Source organism: Gopherus evgoodei, chromosome 12, assembly GCF_007399415.2.
Source record: "Gopherus evgoodei ecotype Sinaloan lineage chromosome 12, rGopEvg1_v1.p, whole genome shotgun sequence".
Lineage (NCBI taxonomy): Eukaryota > Metazoa > Chordata > Testudines > Testudinidae > Gopherus > Gopherus evgoodei.
Window position 1 is genome coordinate 8,089,599 of NC_044333.1, and position 25,824 is coordinate 8,115,422.

General features: G+C 47.0%; 1 protein-coding gene across 3 annotated transcripts in view; it reads right to left on the reverse strand.

Moving 5' to 3' along the window:
• CPNE2 (copine 2) overlaps nucleotides 1-25,824 on the reverse strand; it is a 179,835-nt gene that overhangs the window by 54,329 nt on the left and 99,682 nt on the right. For all 3 annotated transcript variants that reach the window (XM_030581443.1, XM_030581445.1, XM_030581444.1), the window contains exons 6-10: nucleotides 23,986-24,069; nucleotides 17,978-18,067; nucleotides 15,081-15,179; nucleotides 5,124-5,210; nucleotides 4,149-4,208 (exon numbers count right to left, since the gene is read on the reverse strand). In XM_030581443.1, the coding sequence (XP_030437303.1) occupies nucleotides 4,149-4,208; nucleotides 5,124-5,210; nucleotides 15,081-15,179; nucleotides 17,978-18,067; nucleotides 23,986-24,069 (420 nt within the window). The remainder of the gene's footprint in view (nucleotides 1-4,148; nucleotides 4,209-5,123; nucleotides 5,211-15,080; nucleotides 15,180-17,977; nucleotides 18,068-23,985; nucleotides 24,070-25,824) is intronic.

The window sequence follows — 25,824 nt, forward strand, 5'->3', positions numbered from 1 at the left end:
AGTCAGAGCGACAGCGCTGGGAGAGAGCTCTCCCAGCGCTGCATGTAAACCACATCCCTTACGGGTGTAGCGTGCAGCGCTGGGAGCCGCGCTCCCAGCGCTGCTGCCCTGATTACACTGACGCTTTACAGCGCTGTATCTTGCAGCGCTCGGGGGGTGTTTTTTCACACCCCAGTTGCAGCGCTGTAAAGTGTGAGTGTAGCCAAGGCCTGGGCTAAAATCATGCAAACTTACCAGTCATCAGCAGTGACATCAGCTCTGAGTTAGGCCCACCCCAATTAACGAGGCAAATTCACGCCGGGTAACTCCACTGATACCAACTTACATCAGGGATCAGCCTGGCTCATGGAAGTTCATTTCACCTGTTCTTTTCTTTGCAGGGGTCACTTGGCACCAGTACTTCCAGGTCCCCGATAAGATGGAAATGCTTTCTAGGTCGTGCCCAGCAGAGGTAGCTGAGGACCTGTGGGAACTGCCTCTTGTTACTCCAGTATTTTGGTTCGGGATGCAAACAAGGAAAGCCAGGACACACAGATAAGCACAGCAACGTTAATCTCATCTTTCAGCTGGGGTCTGGTCAGCTCTGATTTTATCCAAAATGGTTTACTGATCCTTAAGTCAGAAGCAAATTAATGCTCTAGACAAAGAAATGGAAATTGCGGGGGGGTGGGGGGGTTGGGAAGGGCTCTGTGCTTTCCACTGGCTTCCCTCACATTTCCTGCAAAAGATGTTTATTAGACACAGAAACTAGCCTATGCAGGTTTTCAATGCCGAGCCCTCCTGTGCAGTATCCCACTGCCTGTCAGGGCACTTGCAGACAGAATGATCCCAGTGTTAGCATTCACGGCTTTGTTGTTCCACCATGACACGTATACATGTATCTGTGTCCGCTTAGCAGGCAGAGGCCCTTGTTGCGGTCAGCCCTTGTTGTGCTAGGCACTGTACAGACACCCCGCGAGACACCCAGAAGAGCTCACAATCAAAACAAAGGGCAGGAGGGGAAACAGTCTCGGGTCGGGGAAGTGATTCTCCCCTGCCGCACACCAGGACAAGGAAAGGAAACTTGTGTCTCCTGGCTCCCAGTCCCTGTCCTCTCTCTCCTCTTATGTATATACAGACACCATCAATGCCCGCAGCATCACAACAGTGGAAGATGAATGGGGAACCAAGTAGGTGAAAGCTGATGAGTGTTTGTCTAAAGTTGTGAATTCCCTGAAGCATAAAGCCACTTATCAGAGGGTAGCCGTGTTAGTCTGGATCTGTAAAAGCAGCAAAGAATCCTGTGGCACCTTATAGACTCACATGCATCTGAGGAAGTGGGTATTCACCCACGAAAGCTCATGCTCCAAAACGTCTGTTAGTCTATAAGGTGCCACAGGATTCTTTGCTGCTTTTACATAAAGCCACTGGATAGGCCGGGAAGTGCCACTTGTAGAACCCCATTTCCTGCCCTTCTCTTGCTTCCTTCTTTCAGTTTCTCCTGGTGTCCCGTGAAACCACGTGACCTTCAGGGCGGCACCAGGCCCTTGTCGACAGGCAGCCTGTCATAATTCTGGGTGCCCTCTCTCTGCAGTGGCTCCTCAAGTCCATCCCCGCAGGTGCTGCTGGTAACCCAAGTTGGGATTGTGCCTACAGGATAATAAATGAAGAACCACCCTCCCCGACTGAAACGCTAATCAAAGGAACATTCCCTTTGACGAAAACCGAACAACAAAACTGGCCAATTACCGGCAGATCGCTAAACTATAGGGTGGATTTCAGCTTTTCATGCTGATGTATACAGGAGTTTGATGTTACCAGCAAACTTAGTCATTTTCTCTTTTGTTCACTCTTCTGCTCTAAGACCTTAACACAACAGTTGAGCTGTGTATAAAAAGCTCTGGCATTCATTTCTGTTTCTATGGTAACTCTTCCTCTCCCCGCCCCACCACCTCTTCCTTCTTCGCCTCTTTTTAGACAATAAATAAAATTGACATGCTGCATGCACACACAAATCCTAGATACTGTACTAAAAAAAGGAATTTTCAGAAATTAAAAGGACTGGGGGAAAATCCCATCCATTTTATTAAGCAGTTAAACTTGAGGGCTGTCATTTCCTCTCGAGTTGCTCCCGACAAATCACACGCACTCTGGATCAAACAAGAGGGGCTAGAAATGCAAATGGAAACACCAAAATTCTCCCATTACTTGCAACACGTATGTCAGCAATGTGCCCAACGAGTGAATTCCACTCAATAATCAGATCAGCTCTTCAAGGCAAAATAACTATAGATCCAACCAGTGACTGCGAGCCTCAGAAGACGATCTGGAGATTCAGCTGGGATAGAATAAAGCCTCGAAGAACGTGGAGGCATCTTTGAACTTCTCAGGTCTGCAGGAGTTAGCTGGAGCTGTGTCTCCTACATGAGACTCCCAAGGCTTCCTGGCTCATCTTCAGGAACACAAGACTCCAAGAACAGGGTCATTTGTAGTATTTTCATAGAAGATCAAGGTTGGAAGGGACCTCAGGAGGTCATCTAGTCCAACCCCTTGCTCAAAGCAGGACCAATCCCCAGACAGATTTTTGCCCCAGATCCCTAAATGGCCCCCTCAAGGATTGAACTCACAACCCTGGGTTTAGCAGGCCAATGAGCTATCTGCACTTCCGCTTCGAGCCGGAACCAGGAAGAGCAGAGGCAGCGGCCAGTGTGAAAAATAATGGGGAGAAGTTAATGGATCTTTTTCAAACCTCAGAAAAGGTTTGGTAGTTTTGAGTGAAGGATCTGGGGGAAGTTTGATCTTCGTTCATCTTGAAAAGTGCTCTGTGGTTCTGGTAAAAAAAAGTCTGTCTCCCTCCCCCTCCACACACTCCATGAAGTATCATAGCAGAGAATTCCAGGAAACAGACACATAAGAAAGATCATACGTATTCTAATTTCTTACTGGGTTCCAAGCTGTTCAAACCTGAACTACAGTACATTTGCCCGGGGCACTGATGAAGGTTTGTCACATGCTGGAGAGTTAACAGCCTACCAAGAAATTGAGCCAAACAAAACATAACTGAGCTTATCCAAACACGTAGGCCCCAAACAAGATGGAGAGAGGAGGTGCAGCACCTCTTGAAGAGGAAGCAGAAAAAAGGCTACTCTATACTGGCTGTACTGGGGCGGGGCTGGGTTCTTGGACCATGGACAATACCTGTGAGACATTCTGACCAACAGATACACTCCTGAGAGTATCAGAGACACACATCTGCAGACAAACAGGACTCAGAGGTACAAGCTGTAGAAATTCCAGCTGTCAGGGAGACTTTCTGAGAGGATTGCTTGGGTCCAGGGCCACCGAGAGCGGGTTCGGGCCCCGGTGAAAATTTTTTTTCAGGCCCCCCAGCAAGGGCGGACCAGCTAAACAAGGCCAACGAAGTTGGGGAAGCTGGGCCTCGGGCCCTGTTCCGGACCACCGGGCCCCGGTAATTTATACAGGCTTCCCTGCCTCTCATCGGCCCTGCTTGGGTCACATACCCAGAAAAATGTGAACATGGATCCAGCAACAGAAATGCTTGGGTAACCATTGACCTAAGAAGCATGTATAGTCACTATGATTGGGTATGTGCATTCGTGATAATTATGTACAATTTTTGCCAGTTGTGATCAACAGAAACGATTTAGCTAATCCTGCCATTCTTCATGCCATACGTGGCACCTGAGTGAGCCTGGAGGAAGCACTGAAAGCCTGAGAGTCCACAATCAGCACCTGATGTGGTCTCACTGGGGCAAACCAGTCACTATTTATGCTGGTGCCACTCACCCTTGTTAGAAATGTGAAGAAGTTGCATTGGCGAAAAAAATCACAATGCACTAGGATAAGTTGTGTTTCCACTGGGGGGGTCCGTTGGTGCAGATACATCCGTGTAGCTCTGCTGGTGGCTAAAATCCTAGTGCAGACAAAGCTTAGGGTGAAGGCAAGGCTTCTTAGCTACTATAATGGACAAGGCTGCTGTAGGAAAGCAGGCCAGGCCAATGTCCCTGCTAAACCAGCGAGCTTCCAATGACCTTTAAAAACATTTGCCCAATGCTTCTGATAATGCACAGACCCCAGCCCAGAGCTCCCAACCAATTACATTTTTCATTCATTACAGCTGATGGACAAGAGCAGCAAAAAATACTTACAGTAAACATTAACTGGCAGCCCCCAAGGATGTAGTCCAGGAAGGAGTAATTCCTGGTTATCTGAAAGAAAGGGAAAGAAAGACTTTCAAAGCTGCATTTCAGCCCCCTTCATCATCACTAAAAAACGTCCTGGAAGGCTTAACAAAAAGTTGTGTAACTGTTGAGCAAGTGACATTTTGCCCCTTATTCTCTCAAGCTTGACTCGCAGGAGGAAGCAAACGTGAAGGAATGTCTGGATTTCCCCAGGCAGCCTTCCGTGTCCATATCAAAAGTGAATGTAGCGCCGCTGAGAGATGGCCCTGTGTCAGTGTGATGACTGCCATCTTGAACTGGGCACCTACCGAGCTCAATATGTGGTGTGAAATCCTGGCTTTATCCCCCTCAAGCCTTAAGAATTATCGCGGGAGGATTACGTTTTATTTATGGCCACTCAGGATATTGCGCACGTCCTTGCATCCTAAAATAAGTCATGGCCAAGCCAGTGATTGCACAACTCCCAACTCCACATCCCCCTTCTTACCAGCTTGTTACTCACCCACTTCTGTACGAATTCCTACAATTAAACAGACCAGAGACCTCTGCTCCTTCTCAGGCAGGTTATTACCGTAAGCAGGGGGTGACTTGCCAACAGAGGTGACAAGATGGGCAGAGTCAGAACAGGAAGCACAAACATATCCAGTCATGCTGTCCTGCTCCACAGAAACCTTTGATAATCCACGCTCTGCCTAATTCTGCAGAATCCTTCATACTGCGCTGCTGCAGCATCACGACTGGGTACCAGACCCAATGTGGCGGTGCCATGATATTTTACTTCTTGCTGGGAGAGCAGAGGAGCATCGCTTTACTAATGAATTTGCACCGGTAGGTCCATCCCAGTTTTTCCAGGGGATTTTGCTCCTAACTTACCTACGATATCTACACCTCTCCCCCGCCCCCGACCCCTGAGAGACGGTTTTTAAAAAGCTTTGCACTTACTTTGCAGGATTTCACAATGATGATGCCAGAGTTCTTGTAATTCTTTTTCTTCTTTTGTTTTTTGGGGTTAATGCATTCTAATTCTAGCTGTAACAAACAAGACACACAGCACACTATGTGAAAGCCACGTTCTGACAAGGGCTGGCCATCCTATTCGGTGTGGGATAGCTACCCGCAAGTCTGCAGCTTATGGGCACACTAGTTGAACAGTTACCTAAGGACTTCTCAGCCGACAGCTGAATCTCCCAGTGTAAGCCAGCTGCTGCAACAACCAAAACCATCTCACAATAATTAATGGTTAATATTAGTCTTCATTTTTAATCATTTTTCATCTTTAAAACAATATCTACCATTTTACCCCATGCAGCACCTTCTGCCCAGGGATTTCAAAGTGCTTTACAGACACGAATGAACCTTATGAGTTATCTCTGTTTGACAATGGAGGGATAATAGGGTATCTACTTTTTGAGTACCTACCTGGAGAACCCTTGGGAGTGATTTATAGAGGTGCTCACACCCACTAATTTCTGTCCCCAATACAGCACTCACCTTGGGTTATCTAAAGAGGATGGGAGGGTGAGAGAAAGCCACTGCAAGTGGGGAAATGGGGCATCCTTCCTTGGGACTTCAACAATCTGTTCCATTACAAAGGGACACACATGCTCTTCAGAAACCAATTCAATCCAGCAGCGATTTCAGCAGTAACTGGATAGGGAGAGCCTCCTTGAGAAGCAGAGATGCAACCTGGTTTTCCCTTCAGCAGTTCTAAAGACTGGTCACCCTCACTTAAAAATGTGTGCCTTCTGTCTCATGGGAATTTGTGTTGCTTCAGCCTCCAACCCCTGAATCTCATGATGTTTTTTTTTTCCTTGCTAAATAGCTGCCTACAAACAGAAATCTCTTCCCTGTGCAGGTATTTATAGACCATGGTCAAGCCACCTTTAAACCTTTTCTTGGATAGATTGAGCTTCGTAAATCTCACATCGTAAAGCATGTTTCCCAGACCATGAAACGTTCTTGCAGGTCTTTCCTGAGCCCTTTTCCCCCCAGTTTTCGCAGGTTTTTTGGGAAGCGTGGACACCAGACATGGACATGGCATTCTAGAAGTGGGCTCCCAGATGCCATATATAGAGGTAATGCCATCTCCCTACTCCTGCTTGAGGTTCCCTTGCTGTATATCCAAGTATTGTGTGCTAGGCTGAGCAGGCTGCGCTAACATCAGCGCTACAGGTTTTGTTGTGAAATAAGGGTCCAGCCAGTAGAATAAAACTCCACCCCAGGCAGAATCACAGAATATCACGGTTGGGAGGGACCTCAGGAGGTCATCTAGTCCAACCCCCCTGCTCAAAGCAGGACCAATTCCCAACTAAATTATCCCAGCCAGGGCTTTGTCAAGCCTGACCTTAAAAACCTCTAAGGCAGGAGATTCCACCACCTGCCTAGGTAACCCATTCCAGTGCTTCCCCACTCTCCTAGTGAAATAATAATAATAGTGTTTCCTAATATCCAACCTAAACCTCCCCCACTGCAACTTAAGATCATTGCTCCTTGTTCTGTCATCTGCCACCACTGAGAACAGCCAAGCTCCATCCTCTTTGGAACCCCCTTCAGGTAGCTGAAAGTAGCTATCAAATCCCCTCTCATTCTTCTCTTCTGCAGACTAAATAATCCCAGTTCCCTCAGCCTCTCCTCATAAGTAATGTGCTCCAGCCCCCTAATCATTTTTGTTGCCCTTCACTGGACTCTTTCCAATTTTTCCACATCCTTATTGTAGTGTGGGGCCCAAAACTGGGCACGTTACTCCAGATAAGGCCTCACCAATGCCGAAGAGAGGGGAATGATCACACCCCTCGATCTGCTGGCAATGCTCCTACTTATACAGCCCAAAATGCCGTTAGCCTTCTCGGCAACAAGGGCACACTGTTGACTTATATCCAGCTTCTCGTCCACTCTAATCCCTAAGTCCTTTTCTGCAGAACTGCTGCCTAGCCATTCAGTCCTTAGTCTGTAGCAGTGCATGGGATTCTTCTGTCCTAAGTGCAGGACTCTGCACTTGTCCTTGTTGAACCTCATCAGATTTCTTTTGGCCCAATCGTCTAATTTGTCTAGGTCTCTCTGTATCCTATTCCTACCCTCCAGCGTATCAACCACTCCTCCCAGTTTAATGTCACCTGCAAACTTGCTGAGGGTGCAATCCACGCCATACTCCAGATCATTAATGAAGATATTGAACAAAACTGGCCCCAGGACTGACCCTAGGACCGACCCTTGGGACACTCCGCTTGATACCGGCTGCCAGCTAGACATGGAGCCATTGATCACTATCCGTTGAGCCTGATGATCTAACTAGCTTTTTATCCACCTTTTATCCATTCATCCAGCCCACACTTCTTTAACTTGCTGGCCAGAATACCGTGGGAGACTGTATCAAAAGCTTTGCTAAAGTCAAGGAATAACATGTCCACTGCTTTCCCCTCATCCACAGAGCCAGTTATCTCGTCACAGAAGGCAATCAGGTTGGTCAGGCACGACTTGCCCTTGGTGAATCCATGTTGACTGTTCCTGATCACCTTCCTCTCCTCTAAGTGCTTCAGAATTGATTCCTTGAGGACCTGCTCCATGATTTTTCCAGGGACTGAGGTGAGGCTGACTGGCCTGTAGTTCCCCGGATCTTCCTTCTTCCCTTTTTTAAAGATGGGCACTACATTAGCCTTTTTCCAGTCATCCGGGACCTCCCCCATTTGCCATGAGTTTTCAAAAGATAATGGTCAATAGCTATGCAATCACATCCACCAACCCCCTCAGCAGCCTTGGATGCAGCGCATCAGGCCCCATGGACTTGTGCTCATCCAGCTTTTCTAAACAGTCCCGAACCCCTTCTTTCTTCACAGAGGGCTGGTCACCTCAGAGTCAGAGTCCTTCCCCAGGTAGTGGTGTACAGGCCCATCATGAGAATTTTTAGTGGTGATGTCCAGTCTGAGTATCAGCACGTAGCAGGCTCAGCGGCATCACCAACAGTTCACATGTGATGGCAGAGCCAAGGAGGGCCATAATGCCACCGACCCAGGGGTTCCCAGAATGGCTTCCCATCCTCCAGACAAGCACATAGGGAGACGGTTCAGTGGCCCGCAGGCACACGCAGCTCCTGGGTGTTGTGCAGCACCAGCACGCTATCTCGGTTAACCACCATTGCTCATCTGCAGCTCCCTTCATCTGGTGGCCCAAGTGACCCAGCTCACAAACCAACACCCGGCTAGAGTAAGCACAGAACCTGGTCATGGAATCAGACCCAGGGTCAGCCATGGCCACTTGGCTCGAACCAAGACTGCCTGCGTTCGGGAATGGGGTAGGGGAAATCCTGCCACCAAACCTAAACCGAGCTTCAGTCCCAGCAGAGATGGTGCCTCAATCCCCTTCCCAGAGAGCCTGTTAAAATGCCCAGTGGGTCTAACAGGTAAAAACTTAGCTGTAATAACCAACACTCATTTCCTTCCTCAAGGTTGAGTCACTGGTTCCTCATCTCTGCTCTCTTTGGAGACGGGATAATTCCCTTTCAGCAGCGAGCTTGTTACTTTGTAGGGCCAATCACGTCCTTCTCTTCCCAAGATTACATCAGCTTAGCTCCCTTGGCTTCAAGGTCTTGTCTTCCAGCCTTGCCTCATTTTTAATGTCCTTTAGTTTCTCCTACTTCCTTCCCCAGATACTGGGATCAGAACTGCAGGCAGCGTTATACTGAACAGCAGCTGCAGCAGGTTTACGTTTAGCAACATAAACATGTTTAGCTGGCCAGTTTTTATTAGTGCTTTTTATTTCCTATGCCTAGCTGCAGGGTTCTGTATATAAACAGCATACGGATGTACTTTAGATGTTGAACAGCCTCATGCTGCAGGCAACCAGCCTCCCAGTGCTTGCCTGGGAGTCCACTGCCTCTTCCCCTAAACAGTGACATACCCCCTGAAGTATTCCTGGTTCTTTACTGCAGATAAAGCAGGCGACATGCAAATACCTGAGCCCAGGGCTGAGGAGCTCCACACAATAAGGTGGGACGCCAGCGTGTCCGTGTTACGTACAAGTAAATATGGGTCCCAGCACTGATTTCTGTGCTAGGCCACTGCGTCTTTACCTGAAGTCTCAACCCAGTCCTCGGTCTGTCCCCTGCCATTGCTGTGTTGGCCTTTGCAGTAGTATCCAACTGGCATCGTTTTTCCATTTCAAAATAGAACGAGCACCGTTTTACCAATGGGTGAACAGGTAAGTGACTTACCACTGGCAGGAGAACCAAAATCTCCTAAAACTCCCAGTCCCTCATCTCTATCCACTATGGGACATACCCACGGACCCATTAGGGAGTCTATCTTACCTCTGACTGAAATCTAGTTATACCAGATCCATCGTAATCACTGAATCAGGGCCGCCCGGGGTGGGTGGGTGGGCGGGCAAGTGGGGCAATTTGCCCCAGGCCTTGGGCCCTGCGAGCCCTGGCCCAATGGCAGTACTGGTCTTCAGCGGCATGGGGTCCTTCAGTGCTGCTGAAGACGTGGAGCAACTGAAGGGCCCCCACAGCTGAAATGCCACTGAAGACCCAGACCGCCACTGGGTGAGTACAAGTGCCTCAGCTCCCCTGCTTTGGCTTGGGCCCCCTGAATCCTCTGGGCAGCCCTGCACTGAATCACCAAAATCACTAACTCATTATCTGCCGAGCAAGGCCATTCTTTATTTGACACGATAATATTTGTTGGGGGGTAGATACCTCTCCCCTTAATGGTCCCCCTAGGACCAGATTTTCAGAGAAGGCTCAGTTCCCCTTTGGGCATCTAAGTCAGATTTTGAAAAAAAGCTCAGCTATGTTGGGTTTTGAAAAGGTGGCTCTGACCACACACTGAGATCTTTTGAAAGAGATGCTGATCAGCTGTGGGTACTGAGCCCTTGAAAATCTAGCCCATAGCGACTCCCTTGTATGCTTAAGATCATAGCTCTATAAACAAACAGATTTCCAAAACAGGGCAACGTGGAAACTCAGCCCCTTGCCTCGGCTTTAGCAAACACAGGCATGTTAAGGGGAGTCAAGATCTAGGGGGAAGCTGAGTCTGGATAATGTTGCCAAATAGGTGCCATTGGAATGCTGTTGTATAGTCACCCGAAAGGAGCAAAGAGACACTGCTGACAGCCTCAGCTCCCGGGGTCTGCAATGAAGAGGCTGCCTCGATTATTCACAGCAAGTAATTGTATTAGGAGCACTGGGTACTAGACAGAGCAGAAAGCGGGAAACGGATGAGAGTCCAAGCTGCGGGAAGGCAGAGGTTGATTAGTCACTGGGTAAACCAATGGGTGTACTTGTTCTATTAATAACCTGTTACAGAGACGTACCCCAGCCACCCCCTTTCACCATAAACCTCCCCTCTTCCAAAACATATGTACAATAAAGGTGTGACATACACAAGAGATCTGGGAATGTCAATATCTACCTGTTACACTGTCTTCTTGAACAGTTATTGTGAAGCATCTAGAAGCTCTCGCCAAGATCAAGATGTTATTCTCCAAGGCGGTGTACATGCATGTAAATAAAAGACAGTCCCTAACCTATATGCCTAGCAATCTACAGGATAGGAGTGGGGTTTGGAGGCACAGAGAGGTTAAATGACTTGCCCAAGTTAACGCAGGGAATCTGTGGCAGAGCCAGGAATCCAACCCAGATCTCTTGAGGCCCAACTTTAACTACAAGAATATCCTTCTTCTCTGCAGTATCACGTCATCTCTACAAGCAGCACCACAGAGCCAACTAACAGGAGCAGGTCAAACTGCGTAGGTTACAGGGGCTAGCTAGATGTAGGCATGGGCAGGAGTGAGAGGCCACCCTTCAAGGAGAAGGACTAAGCAAAGGGAGAGAGACAGAGGAAAGGAGGAGTGCGACTAGGTCAGAGAGAATCCACATTATCAACAGGCACCATTCCAGACAGCCAGCAAATCAGACCTCGACTCATCTGCAAGTGGGACCAACATTCAGCTGCTCGAAGCACTGTGGCTCTCACAGCTTTTATAAATAAGAGAATATTTGGCCATGTATGTCAGGAATCTTGTGTTGTCATGTAGGTCAAGTTCCAGCACATTCCCTGGGAAGAAATCCCAGGGCAGGAAATGAGTAACTCAATAGTTTCCAGTTATTTTAATGAGAAAGAACCTTAAAAGCTGCTTTGGTATGGAAAGAGAATGTGGCTGGAGGATTGGGGAGAGGCCTGGACATTTAAGCTGCAGGAGACACCTTAGCAGTGGTCCCCAATGTGGTGCCCTCGGGTGCCATGGTGCCCGCCGGGGCATTTATGTGCGCCCGTCTAGTGCCCAGCAGAGGAGAGAAGCTGCAGCCCCAAGCCTGCCGGGGACAGAGAACTTCGGGGCTGCATGCTGCGGGCGCTGGTGTTCTCTGCCCCTGGAGCAGGGCTGCAGCTTCTCTCCAGCTTCTCTGGGGCTGAAGACTGCATGTGCCGGTGTTCTCTGTCCCTGGCAAGTGCGAGGCTGCGGCTTCTCTCGGGCTTCTCCAGGACTGCAGACTGCAGGTGCCGGTGTTCTCGGTCCCTGGCAGGTGCGGGGCCACGGCTTAAGCCGGAGAGAAGCCATGGCCTCGCGCCTGCCGGGGACAGAAAACTCCAGGACTGCAGTCTGCAGGCGCCGGTGTTCTCTGTCCTCCCAGCTTCTCTCCAGCTTTTCTCTGCACTGCCCAGAACTGGCGCCAAAAAAAACCCCAAAACAAAAACAAAACAAAAAACAAAAAAAACCAAACGCTCCGACTCTGCAGAATGTCTAGAATGCCACCCCATAGCATGTGCTGCCCCAGGCACGTGCTTGCTCCACTGGTGCCTGGAGCTGGCCCTGTATGTGAGTAATTGTTGGCACCCGCCACGCTCTTCTGAAACCATGAATGTGCTAGTGGCCACAAAAAGATTGGGGACCACTGCACCTTAGCATTCGGGGGGTGGTTAGAACAAGCCAATCCCGTATGCACCGCAGTGAGCAGACCTAGGCTGCATCTACACAGTAGCGGGGAGCTGTAATTCCCATCTTAGGGAGACATACACAGACTAGCTCTGCTCGAAGTAATGCCTAAAAATAGCAGTGAGGCCACAGTGGCAAAGGTGGCCGGCTTGGACTAGCTGCCCGAATATGCACTCAGAGGAGTGGCTGGAGTTGTACGCAGGAGGTGAGCCTGTGCCACGCTGCTGATTTTAGTGCAATGGCTAGAGCAGAGCTAGGATGTGTGTTTGTCTGTCCAAGCCGGGACACTTTACCACCACCCCTCCATTCCAGCCATGGGGGCAGTCGGCCTTTACACATGTGTGGAGCTAGGAGAGTGCCCTCTGTCATAAATAGACAGTAAAGGGTTAAGAAGTTCACCTAGCCTAGCTGACACCTGACCAGAGGAACCAATGGATGGACAAGATGTTTCAAGAGGAAGGAGAGTTTTTCTTTTGTCTGTTCATTAAGTTGTGTGCTGGACAGAAAAGATCCAGGAATCAGCCTTCTCTCAGGGTAGTGAGTATTAGAGAAGGAATGAATTAGCTTATGTTTATTTCCTTTTGTGACTTTGTCTTTTTGCATTAGAGGGATAATCAAACTGGGTTTTCTTTTGTGTAACTAAGGTTTTTGCCCAGGGGAACGTCCTCTGTGTTTTGAATCTGTTGTCTGTGAGAATAGCTTTCATGCTTATCTCTCAGAGGTATTTCTTTTATCCCTTGTCTTTTATTAAAATTCTTCTTTTTAAGCATCTGATTGATTTTTTCCTTGTTTTAAGATCCAAGGGGTTTGGATCGGTGTTCACCAGGAAATTGGTAGGGAAGTCTCTCAAGGTTACCCAGAAAAGGGTTACAGTACTTGGGAGGGAGAGATTTTGTTGGGGGGAGACAGAGTTTCCCAAATGACTCATAAACAGCTGTTTTAAACAATTTGGGTGGTGGCAGCAACCAGATCTAAGCTAGTAATTAAGCTTAGGGGTTCTCATGCAGGTCTCCACATCTACCCTAAAGTTCAGAGTGGGGGTGAAACCTATGACACCCTCTTTTAATGGCTGCCTCTAAAATTGTACTTAGATGCCAGATCCCAAAGGACAGTAGGGGTGCCTGTCTGAGAGAAGCTTTTAAGCAGATACTCAGGAAATACTCTTCTCATTATCCTGCAGCACTGCAGTGATGGAATGGGGCATCTTCGCTAAAACACGCACTTATATGTGCAGCAAAGCACCTTCTGGGATTCAGAGCAGATGCAAGTGAATGGTCCAAGCATCGATTCTTTCCAGCCCTCTCAGAATATGCCCTACTGCTGTGAAGAGGGACAAAAATATGACATTTATGGGCATAGTCCCAGTGAGAACTCGACAGCAGCAGCAGGCAGGTCAATGGGAGGTCTGGGCTTGCGCTATTCTGTATGTTCAGGTCTAGCTGTCAAAGGAGATGGACGCTCGCTGGGTGTTAGCATGTACGTGAATTACAGTCTCTGCTCTGATTCAGTCTCCCAGTGGCAGTGCAAGTGGCATTTTAAGTTATATTAAAGCAAGGACAAAATTAAATGAGTGAGAATCAGATCCCTTCAAAAAGCCCAAAAGAATCAAAACGAGGAAATGCCGGCAGAGCAATCCAACCAAAACACGCAGGACACACAGGAATCTCAGCACACCAACACCCACCCAATTCACGTGAGATCACGGCCGAGAGCTGTGCTTCTCTGTTGGGCAGCCAACTCTGAAGCCTTCACTGGGTCTGCACAAGTCAATACACCTCTGTGCCTCAGTTTCCCCATCCGTAAGACAGGGATCATGATGCTCACCCATATCACAGAGGAGTTTGTAGGGGAGCTAATTAAGGCCTGCACAGCACTCGGAAGGGGGATGGCACTCAAGGAGGTGTTTAGTAGTAAGGTGACTGAAGGGAAAGTGGGTTTTGCAGCTAATGCAGTGGGTTGGGAATCAGGGGAAATCGGTTTGATTCCAAACTCTAACAGACATCCTGGGTGAGGTCACTGTCCTTCTCCGTTCCTCATATGGGATAATTCTTATCTTCTCCCACTCTTTCTGTTTGGTCTATTTAGACGGTGAGTTCTTTGGGGTGGGCACTGCCTCTCACTCTGTATATATTGACACTGGCACCAGCGGTGCAATTGCCAGCTCAGGTAGATATAGCCCCGCTAGCTCTGAACAATAGCAGCGTCACCGCGGTGATGTGAGTGGCTAGCTGGCTGACTACACACCTAGGTTCTTGACTAGGGTCACACTCGGGGTGCCTCCCACTGCCATGGCTATCCTGCTATTTTTAGTGCATTAGCTCAATCAGAGCTAGCGTGGGTATGTCTCCTGGAGCTGGAAGTGTGGACGTACCCAATGTGCATGGACATGTCCCACACAACAAGGCCTAATCTTGGTGTGATTACAATACAAATAAATAATAACAACCCAGAACCCGCTGAAGGAAATGGGGGTCTATTATATGCCTTTATTACCTTTATAACCAAGCAGCCCAATTTTTTCCCCAGGACAGGTCCATATCTAAAACAAGACCCCCAAATCTCAGTCGGGCTGGAGAAACGTTGCAGTCTCATGCTGCGACACAGCTGCAGTGTGAAATGAAGTAGCATTATCACGTCACCAGGGCTGGACACAAAGCTCAACCCCCATGTGGTGGCGACCCCAGTTAGCCAAAGAGCACTTCCACCAGCAACAGGTTCAGAAATGAGAACAGGAGAATGTTAGAAAAATAGGAGACAACAGTGGCCAAGATTTTCAGAAATGACGGTGATTCTGGGTGCCCAGACACCTTAAAAGGGCCTGATTTTCAGAGTAGGGGGGTGCTTTAGCATTGTTTTAAAGCATGAAGTCACTCATGGTAAGAGCCACTTTTGAAACCCTTAGCCAAGGGGACCCTGGGTTCCTCCTCCCCAAACCATTTTTTTAAAACCCGGCGGTGTTTCCGCACTTACCGGCAAGGTATCTTGGGCTTCACACATCTTGGCTACAGAGGTCTCGAACTCCCCAATGAAGTCATGTCCCCCATCATTGTCGTAATCGTAACACATGACCTGGGGAAGAGGAGGGGAAATGATCGTTCTCATGCACAGCAGAAGTGTGGGTCTTGCTTGTGGTTAGATGAGTCACGTTGCTCAACCCTTCAGATTTATCCTCTCTCTTGCTTTCCCCACTATCCAAATACTGCCTCCCGAAGGCCCTGGCTCATAACAGCCTTTCTGCCAGCCAATGAAGGCAGAGCATGGCTCTTTGGATCCCGTCAGCAACAACTCTGCCTTGACCATGAAGGCAGGGATCTCCAGAGAATGACTTTAGACGCTCCCTCCTCTGGGGCCGGGATCAGTACTTAACTTGTGCCAGGCCTGAGCCCCGGCACCTCCAGACTTGGCAGTTCACAGGCCCGGCACCTCTGGATTCGCTGCGTCAGCTATGAAAGTAAAAAAATTGCTTGAGCCCTAGCACGTCTGCCATTACAAATTAAGCACCGGACAGGACCTATTACTAGAAATTTCCTACCAGCGGTAGGAACAGAATGAGCGCTAGTGTAGGCCAGCCTACAGCACTGTAAGCATCAGCATGTGGTCTAACCTACTCAGAACAGATTTCAATGATGTGAGGATGACACCACCACCAGGAACCAGTCCACTAGCACTGCTCCAGACTTGAAATTTCCAAAGATTCCGTTTCAGAAATGTTGTAAAGGTTTTTATTTTCATTTTTATTGATTTTACATTATTTCACGACCTGTCGAACTGTAGTAGGGCATTATATGCCCTGCCACTACTGACATTTCATTATCTGATGTCATAATTAAAATATTCTATTTTTTAAAACCATGACAGGCAGTTCCTACTTAGTACTGATTGAAACATCTCATCGTCTTTTCTAGAGCTAAATGTCTCCTGAGTGTGTGGTAATGAAACAGCCTGACACAGTTGCTCGCCCCTTGTGCTGATTGTAAGGGTTCTTTATTACAGCAGGATTGGTAGCGTGTCACCTGTTATTAAGGTCACCCAACACTTCCTATTATAAAGCCCTATATCCAGTTGCTGATAACTTTGCCAAACTTTAACCGCTTGGACTGAAAAACTTTTAAGTCTAGTTGTCTGTCTGCCTCAAGCTGAATTTTTCTGAAAATTTTCAGACAAAATGGTTCAACTGTTTCCAGAAATAAGGCTGGAGAACATGCTGCGTTCTTCCTATGTTAAATTTTGGTGACCTTTTCTTTGCTTTAGACCAGGGGCTTGAAATTGACCAGGGAGGGTGGCTTTTGTGTCAGAGAAATGCCATTAACTATCCCTGTGAAAATCTGCCCCAGCCAAGTTATAGGTTGGCCAAGTTAAAAGCCCTTGAAAAAAAATAAAAATCAGACTTTGCACATGCTCAGTAGAGACTTGCTAGATCTTCTCAGCACATGCCGTGAAAATCTGCCCCGGCCAAGTTATAGGTTGGCCAAGTTATAAGCCCTTGAAAAAAAATAAAAATCAGACTTTGCACATGCTCAGTAGAGACTTGCTAGATCTTCTCAGCACATGCCGTCAGCAAATCGCTGTGAAACCCATTGGCAAAGCATCTCATCCCCCTCTAATGCTGCTCCACTATGAACCACAACCTCCTCCTACTACCTGCTAGCAGTTACTCCATGAGCTCCACTTGCAGGTGTGTGTGGTGGCTCTAAAGGCTCCAAACCTGTTCATGACCCATGTGGCTAGCAAATGTGATGTCATGTGCTGGAATTTCTGTTGCAATTTGCCAGGAAACATTTGCTCAGCTGCTGCAGACAGCTGATGTGACTTTAGGAGAAAGAGATCAGTCACCCTGGATTTATCATAGAAATGTGACCTTGCTTCTTGGTAGCATATGAACTCCTCCTCAACGGTTCTGGATCTGTGTTAGTTTCAGCCTCAAAGCCATCTTCACCCTTCCTCCCCCACTATCCGCCACACTGTCAGAGGCTGAGTACCATAATGCAACAAGGAGCCAGAGCAACATAAGGGTCACTCTATGGACAGTGTCAAACAGATAGCTAAGGGTTAATGTCTCTTTCACCTGGAAAGAAGTAATCTAAACCACCTGACCAGAGGACCAATCAGGAAACAAGACTTTTTCAAATCTGGGTGGAGGGTTTGTAGTGTGTGAGTCCTTTGTCTTAAATCTCTCTCTCTCGGCTATGGGAGGACTTCTGTTTCCTGCTTTCTAATCTTCTGTTTCCAAGTTGTAAGTACAAAATATAGTAAGGCAGTAAGGTTTCTATTGGTTTTCTTTTGTACTATATTCATGTCAATACAAAAGAAAACCAATAGAAACCTTACTGCCTTACTATATTTTGTACTTACAACTTGGAAACAGAAGATTAGAAAGCAGGAAACAGAAGTCCTCCCATAGCCGAGAGAGAGAGATTTAAGACAAAGGACTCACACACTACAAACCCTCCACCCAGATTTGAAAAAGTCTTGTTTCCTGATTGGTCCTCTGGTCACGTGGTTTAGATTACTTCTTTCCAGGTGAAAGAGACATTAACCCTTAGCTATCTGTTTATGACAACAGGTCTACACTACGGGGCTAAGTCAACCTAAGTTACACAACTCTAGCTAAGTTAATAATGTTAATAAAGTCAATGTACCTTAGGTTGACTTATTGCAGTGTCCACACCGTGCTGGGTTGATGGGAGAAACTCTCCCGTCGACTTACCGTATGCTTCTCGTTCCAGTGGAGTACCGGAGTCGACGGGAGAGTGATCGGCAGTTGATTTAGAAGGTCTTCACTAGACACGCTAAGTCGACCCCCGGTGAATCGATCACTGCACATCGATTCTCCGGTAAGTGGAGACCAGCCCTATATTAACAGTTACCTTGATCAGCTTTTCTACATCTCCATCACACAGCGACACTAAAGGCACAGTGAACGGCTTCCACACGGGATCCAACGTGTACTTAATCACCTGCAGTTTGGGAAGGAAGGAAAATGATTCAGTTAGAAGGAGCTAGTGGAAGCGAAGCGTTGAACACAAAGTAAAGGCTGGAGACATGTTTTCAGTAACTTTCGATGGATAACAACTGGCATAAGGTTGGCATAGCTCTGCTGACATCAGAGGTGCTCCACCACATTATATGGGAGTACCATCACCCAGTCATGGTGGTTGTCATTAACACTAAGCACTGAACCATTGGTCTGGTCCGCATTGTCACTCCTTTGTTGAAATTCAGCTTAAGTGGTTTCAGAAATGGCAGTTTCTTGCTTGGAAACCTTTCCTGTTGGTCAGGACACAATTTTGTAGCATTTCATCAAAGTCTAAACCCAGACAAATCTAATGTCTAGCACAGGGATGGCTGAAGTTTTTGGCCCGAGGGCCACATTGGGATTGGAAGGCTGTAGGAGAAAGAGATCAGTCACCGGGACTTCGCCTATCCAACCTCCTTGTTCCCTGTCCTCTGACTGCCCCCCCCCCGAACCTCTGCCCCATCCAAACAGCTCCTGCTCCCTGTCCAATGACTGCCCCCTGGGACCCGCTGCCCCTTATCCAATCCCCCCCACTCCCCACCCTCTTACTGGCCAGAGTGCAGGCAGTGTGGCAAGCTGAGGCTGCAGCGGGGGAGGGGGGCTGCAGGAGGCAGCAGGAGAGGGGGCAGGGGCTAGCCTCCCTGGCCAGGAGCTCAGGGACCGGGCCGGACAGTCCCGCAGGCCATAGTTTGCCCACTTCTGGTCTAGCATCTTAGTCCTCCTCCACGGTTGATGCTGGGACTTCCTGAGTTAAGAGCATGAGCATCTATAGCAGGAGCTAAAGAACCAACTTGGAGCCGTAGGACACTCATATAGAACAAGCATTGAGGGGTGAATCATAGAAGTGTAGGGAGGAGGTTATCTAGTCCAGCCCCCTGTGCTGAGGCAGGAACAAGTAAATCTAGACCATCCCGGACAGGTGTTTGTCCAACCTGTTCTTAAAAACGTGCAAAGATGGAGATTCCACAACTTCCCTTGGTAACCTGTCCCAGTGCTCAACTGTTCCTAGGGTTAAAAAGTTTGAAATACCCAACCTAAATCGCCCCTACTGCAAATTACACTGATTACTTCTTGTCCTACTCTCGAGAACAACCAATCGCTGAGAAGCGTAACACAAACTAAACAGCAGGCTTCACAAGCAAAGAAAACTTGCCTTCAGCCTCGCTTGTGAAAAGCTAGCAGATAAGATTAAGACTGTATTTTTCCATGTGTTTCTCTCATTTAATACACCTTCCATTCCTTAAGGATACACACACAGCAGGTTTTTGGCCATGCAGAAAGGTTAACGCTAAATACATTGATAGTCTAAAACTAAACGCTAAACACTATTTAGTCTGCTCTAAATACTAGCTAGTCTAAATACGTAACGCTAAACACATTGTTAGTCTTTAAGGTGCCACCGGACTCCTCGTTGTTTTGTGGATACAGACTAACATGGCTACCCCCTGATGCTAAACACATGTGGTAGGTCATTGCCTATTTATACATGGAAGTTTTGCTTTCTCCAAAGCCATCAAGTGGCTTCTACTGCAACCAGATCATTTCGGCTTAGCCCTCGTCCAGACTAACCCGCGGCATCGGCGGGTTAAAATCGATTGCTCGGGGATCGATATATCGCGTCTCGTCTGGACGCGGTGTATCGATCCCCGAGCGCGCTTACATCGATTCCGGAACTCCATCAATCCGAACGGAGTTCCGGAATCGACACGGAGAGCCGCGGACATCGATGCAGCGCCGTCCAGACTGGTGAGTACCTCGATTTTAGAAATTCGACTTCAGCTACGTTATTCTCGTAGCTGAAGTTGCGTATCTAAAATCGATTTTAATTCCTAGTCTGGACGTGGCCTGAGTTACAATCAGGATTAACATTGCTCCTGCAGGATAGGGTGAGCTTTGTCAGCAACTAGCAACAGGAACCAAGGACTGGCTTTTATTTTGCAACGATGGGTGATGCAGACAGTCCCTCGTTAGGGAACAGGAAAAAAACCTGACATTAAGAGCACAGTGTAATGAAGGATTTGTAAATACCTCTTACATCTGGTTGGAAAGACGGGGGGGAGGGGGAACCCACACATATTAGGAATACACACTGTATGGTGCCAGTATGCTGCCAGACACCAGGTCTTTGAGGCGCGTGTCTATGAAAGGATCAATGCTTATTTCACCACATGGCACTCACCTGGAGATTCACACCTTATTTTAAAACATACTAATGACAGTATTATCCAACCATAGCAGACAGTTCTGTTGATAAACAGCAATGGGCTCAGACTAATAGCCAGGAACATACCAAAAGCTGCAGCCCAAAGGAACCAGCAATCGCTTTATTTCTGGTACCCCCAAAAAAAGAATCTAGATGTTTCTGTCATTTGGAATTCCTTTGAGAGCAGCAGTTTATTTTCAGGGCTGTTAAGTGGGACATTATTTAAGCCTCTCAAAACATGCAGAATTTTTTCCCCTAGCTGCTTAAAGAAAATAAAGCTTCAATAGATTCCGCTGCTATGTATGGCACTATGCTTTGCAACCCATGTATTTATTTAGTCTCAGGTTTCCCAGTGAAGTTTGCAGCAGATAATGAACAAACTGCCACGTGGCCAACGACAAATTAAATAGGACTCACTAAAACGGGAGCCAGCAAATGGAAATCTGGTTTTCCCATGGAAAATTTCAGTTTTGTAAGAGAGGTGCATTGTGTCAGAAAATTGTTCCAAAATTCCCAACCAGCTCTAGATTTCAGTTCATCTTAGGTCTGAATTGACGGTCCTGGGTTTGAAATTCTCTGTTTACCCTGGGCTTAAGCAGTCACGGGAACTGTACTGATTATTCTGCCCTTGGCCAACATTTTCAAAAGCAGCCTCTGACTTTGAGTGCCCAACGTGAGCCATTTTTGAGAAACACTAAGTATCTGCTGCTCTGGCTGAAGTCAAGGTAAGGGGATGACTACAAGTGGTCAAAAAATTGGAAAATGTTTGCATTCTTTTTTTAATTAAAAAAAAAAATCCAAACAGCTCTCAAAAGACCAGCACAAATCACAGAGTAAAAGTACGGAACAAGGTCTTTTCAGCTTCTTCCATCTTTTCCTCACTCATACCATATATTTTTCCTATAAACAGTATTTCCCTCCCCTTTTGCTAGCAACAAATCTAGTATATTAACTAGTTTCCCACCCCCTCAGAAGAAGAATATCAAAGTTGTGAACCCAATTTCTGAAAAGTGAATGATAGCCTAGAATAATTAATACTTTTCAGACTAGTCCATTTTGTCCTCTTAATTATGCATTTGATATTATGGAGTCATACAAAAATGTGACCCATTACACCCAAATACACAATAATATTTCAACAAACTGGCTAGTGTATGTCTGCAGCATCAGAATTAGAATTATTGGAATTAGGACAGCACAACTGTGTGTCATAGGCCATATACAGAAAATAGTGGAGATTCCCCTTTAGCTCAAATGGCAGGGTGCTTTTGTGGGATCTGAATTCTATTCCCACTGTCATTATTAAGTTTTGAGGAGTTGTGTGATGTAGTATAGGGACAACTGAATTACTTAGATGGTTAAAAATTGTTATAATATGCTCTTTCCACATTGGGGATCAAATTTTCAAAGAAATTTTCAAAGCCCCTACACATACAGGCCAAATATAAGCAAAGCTATGGCAGGATGAGCCACTACAGAATAGCTTCCCGTGCAGATACACTATTCTAGCAATAATGACTCTGCTAATTATTCTGAAATAGTGTCATGGATCAGAGCATGGCCAGGAACCAGGAGAATCAGAGCCCAGGGTCAGGGCCAGAGTCAGGAACTGAGCAGGGCTGGTGTGGACTGGAGCAGGGCAGGAACAAGACTGGGAACAAGGTTGGAGCAGGAGCAGGAGCAGTCACAGTTGTGAGCGGAAGTGTAGAGCAGCCAGTGACCTGCTGCTACTGCTGAACTCCAAGGCAGACTTGTGGGCACCTTGGCTGGGCGGCCTGATTGGCTTCAATGAAATGATACTGCTGCAGCCCAGCTGGGCTCATTTACTGGCCTGAGGACTGAGCCAGCCCAAGGATCAACTGAAGGAACTCCAGCCCACTGTTCATGACAAACAGGGCATCCACACAGGGAGCTATTCCAGAAGAGCTAAATTATACAGCAGTGGCTGTGTGTGGCAGAATGTAACCCTGTGTTCACATCCTGCAGCCTACTGTAATCGTTTTTGTACAAGGTAGGCCTTGTGAGGTATCATTTGAAAATACATAATTTGCTGGTCAGTATCATCCTGACAACATATGTGTGGCAACACTGTATGTGAAGTTATACTATGGTGATCTTAACACGTGTGCCAAACCCCACAGCCCTGCTCAAACTGACTGGCAAACAGTACTGTCCTAAACAGAGGAACATGTGCTCTACTTAATTTGCACTTAAGCAGTAAACACAGCCATCAAGCAGGAAGGGACACAAAGAAAGCTCGAAGGGTGAGGGAAAAAAAGCAGCAGGGAACATCCTTCCACATAGACTCTTTGTCTCCCGGTGCCCAACTGGAAATGTTTTTCCAGAGAGAGATTGAAACTAGAAAAAGGAGGGAAAAACACCTCAATACAGCCCTCTTTCTCTCCCAGCCCGTCGTATTTACGGCACCGAAAGCAACAAAGGAAGCTACTCTGGGAGAAGTGGTCCTGAGTGAGAGGGTTTGGTCAGCAAGACTGCCAGAAGCATGTGGTAGGAAACTTTGCTTGAATCTGATATAGTTTGTTAAGTTAGGTATTAGTAAACATCTTATCTTTTTTATTCTTGAAACCATTTAGGACTTTTATGCCTCATTACTTGTACTCATTTAAAATTTAGTTCTTTGTAGCTGATAAACTTGTTTTATTGTTTTATCCAATATAGTGGGTTTAAACTGAAGTGTCCAGGAAATGTCACTGAGGCTGACAAATTGTGTGCATGTTATTCTCTTAAAGGAATATATAACTTAAGGACTTAATATAACTTGTATTGTCCAGGAGGGGGTTGGGCAGTACAGGACATACATCTCTGGGGGAAAATCTAAGACTGGGGGTGTGTAGGGGTCACCCTGCCATATAACCAAGGCTGGTGAGAGCCAGAGTGTAACACAAGCGTGGCTGGCAGGCTGCTGTCACACAAACACTCAGAGTGGGGTTTGCACGCTGGAAGGCTGTTTGTGAGTGGCCCAGGTGGGAGCTACTTCAGCAAGGCATTGTAAGGCACCCACGATTGTGGGGATTAGTCTGGACTGTACCCTGGTATGTCACACTACGCCACTCAATTCCCCCATTGAACTCAATGAGGCACAAGCACTTGCTTAAATGCTTTGCTGAATCAGGGCCTCGCTGACCATTTCCCCACCAGGAACACAAGGACAGAAAGCCAAGCGGTGACGTTCCCTGAAAGAACTAACCTGCAATAACAGATCCTCAATTAAATCCTCAAGAGCTGAGAGAAACTATGTCCAGTCCCGTCTTTCGGGACTATCATCATAGTGACGCTGTCAGTGAACTGCCCTACTTCCCTTCTTTGCTAAGTGGCAAGAGTCATGTGTAAACAGCAGGCATTACCTTTGACATGAAATTTGGGGGTGGGGGAAAAGCACGCATTAAGTCTAACTTTAAAACAAGAAGATCTCTGTTGTTTCCTCCCATGCTTGGAACCACAGTGCTCAACAGTGAAGCTGAGAGGAAGGGCTATGGCACCTCAGCAAACATCCTCTCAGCATCATTTGTCAGCGAGGACAGAGCTTCAGCACAGCTGTAGCCTACAGGTGCCCGCAGGCTTGAAAAACAGCCTCAATTCCCCTAGGAGCCAGCCAGAGCTTTCATCTGTGGCCCTCAAATACTAGTCCCACTCACCTCTGTTCTGTGGACCAGCATCCATTTCCCATCGTCGCCTGGTTTATAAAACTCTAGAAATGGATCGGACTTTCCAAACAGGTCCTGTGGAAAATGCAACATGGGTTACACAATTATTTCCATTCAACTGTATGATGCTCAGGCACAGGACACCCTGTAAAAGGAAAATGATACTCTTCACTACAAGTGAGAGGACTTCATAGTCCTAGTTGTCTTCTGCCGAGGTAGAGAAGAATATAACACAGAATAAAAGTGACAATACATGGTTATTAAACATCCCCTAGCAAGTTTTGGAAGATTAACTGATAGGATTAGTAATAAGCACCTAGAATGGGAGTATTGATATAAAAGAGACTGGTCTTCTATTTATTTTGACCTCCACATTGTAAGTATTAAGGGTGTGGTTTCCAAAAGCTCTCGGCATTAGTTTGACGCTGCTCCTATTTGAAGTCAGTGATAAAACTTCAGTGATGTGATGGGTGCACTGTTACAGCGAAGCCCTCTTGAAACGCAAACCCTAAACAATCAGGACTTGTCTACAGAAACGCGGACACATTTGTAGCACTTTCAAATTTCTAGCAATTTAGGTTGTATATTTAACAGGAGGCGGCTAAACTGACACTAGACAAGTGTAAATCAATTTAAGAGTATGTCTACACTACCCGCCAGATCAGTGGGTAGCGCTTGGTCTATTGGGGATCAATTTATTGCCTGTAATGTAGACGCGATAAATCAATCCCCGATCGCTCTCCCATTGACTGCTGAACTCCAGCTCGGCGAGAGGTGGAAGCAAAGTCAATGGGGGATAGGGTGACCAGATAGCAAGTGTGAAAAATCAGGACAGGGGTGGGGGATAATAGGAGCCTATATAAGAAAAAGACCCAAAAATCGGGACTGTCTCTATAAAATCGGAACATCTCATCACCCTAACAGGGAAGCGGTGGCCATTGATCCTGCGCCACGAGGACGCGAAGTAAGTGATTCTAGGTCGATCTAAGATATGTCGACTTCAGCTATGCTATTCTCATAGCTGAAGCTGTGTATCTTAGATCGATTCCCTCCCCACTCCCCCAGGGTAAACCAGGCCTAAGAATGTCCACACACCACATTGCATCCCTTTAATTAAACTGGTTTAAAATCCCACCTTCAGTTCAACAACTCTGTTTAGACCAGACTCGTACAGGAGGTGGAGTACCTATGCTGATGGGAGAAGCTCTCCTGTTGGCGTAGGTAGCGTCTTCATGAAGTGCTACAGTGCTGTAAGTGTAGACTAGCCCTTACATGTTAGAGACGCCACTCAAACAACGAGTAACACTGGCTATCGGAAGAAGGTCTCCAAGCCCCACATTTTCAAAAGCACAGGGAGAGGGTCTGCCTTTATGAAAGAGCTCACGAACTTTATTGGGAACCGTGAAGCTAAAATTCTGTGCAACCCTGAAGACTTACAAGGCAGAGGTATATTTATGAAGTGCTACATTAAACTCTTGCAGCCAAACAAGGCTGCAGGTAACTATTTTACCCAGAAGCCCAGAGAAATGCATAAATTCAACAAATGCAAACACATTAACCAAGTACAGATGGACCCTGCAACATCCTAAATGCCTATCTCCATTTGGCCCATATTTTACGGTAAATTGTTCCAGTAGAAAAACTGCACAAGTCTAGAATTTTTCCATGCGCAATTTCACATTCACAGTCCTAACAGCAACATGCTGGGTGGGTTCTATAGAGAATATGCATCCCGCATGCAACGGAATACCCTGGAGCTGAGTTCAGGTTTAGAAAAACATCCGGAACGGAAAGATATACACAGCAATTAGGAGCGAACAGAGCAAACTC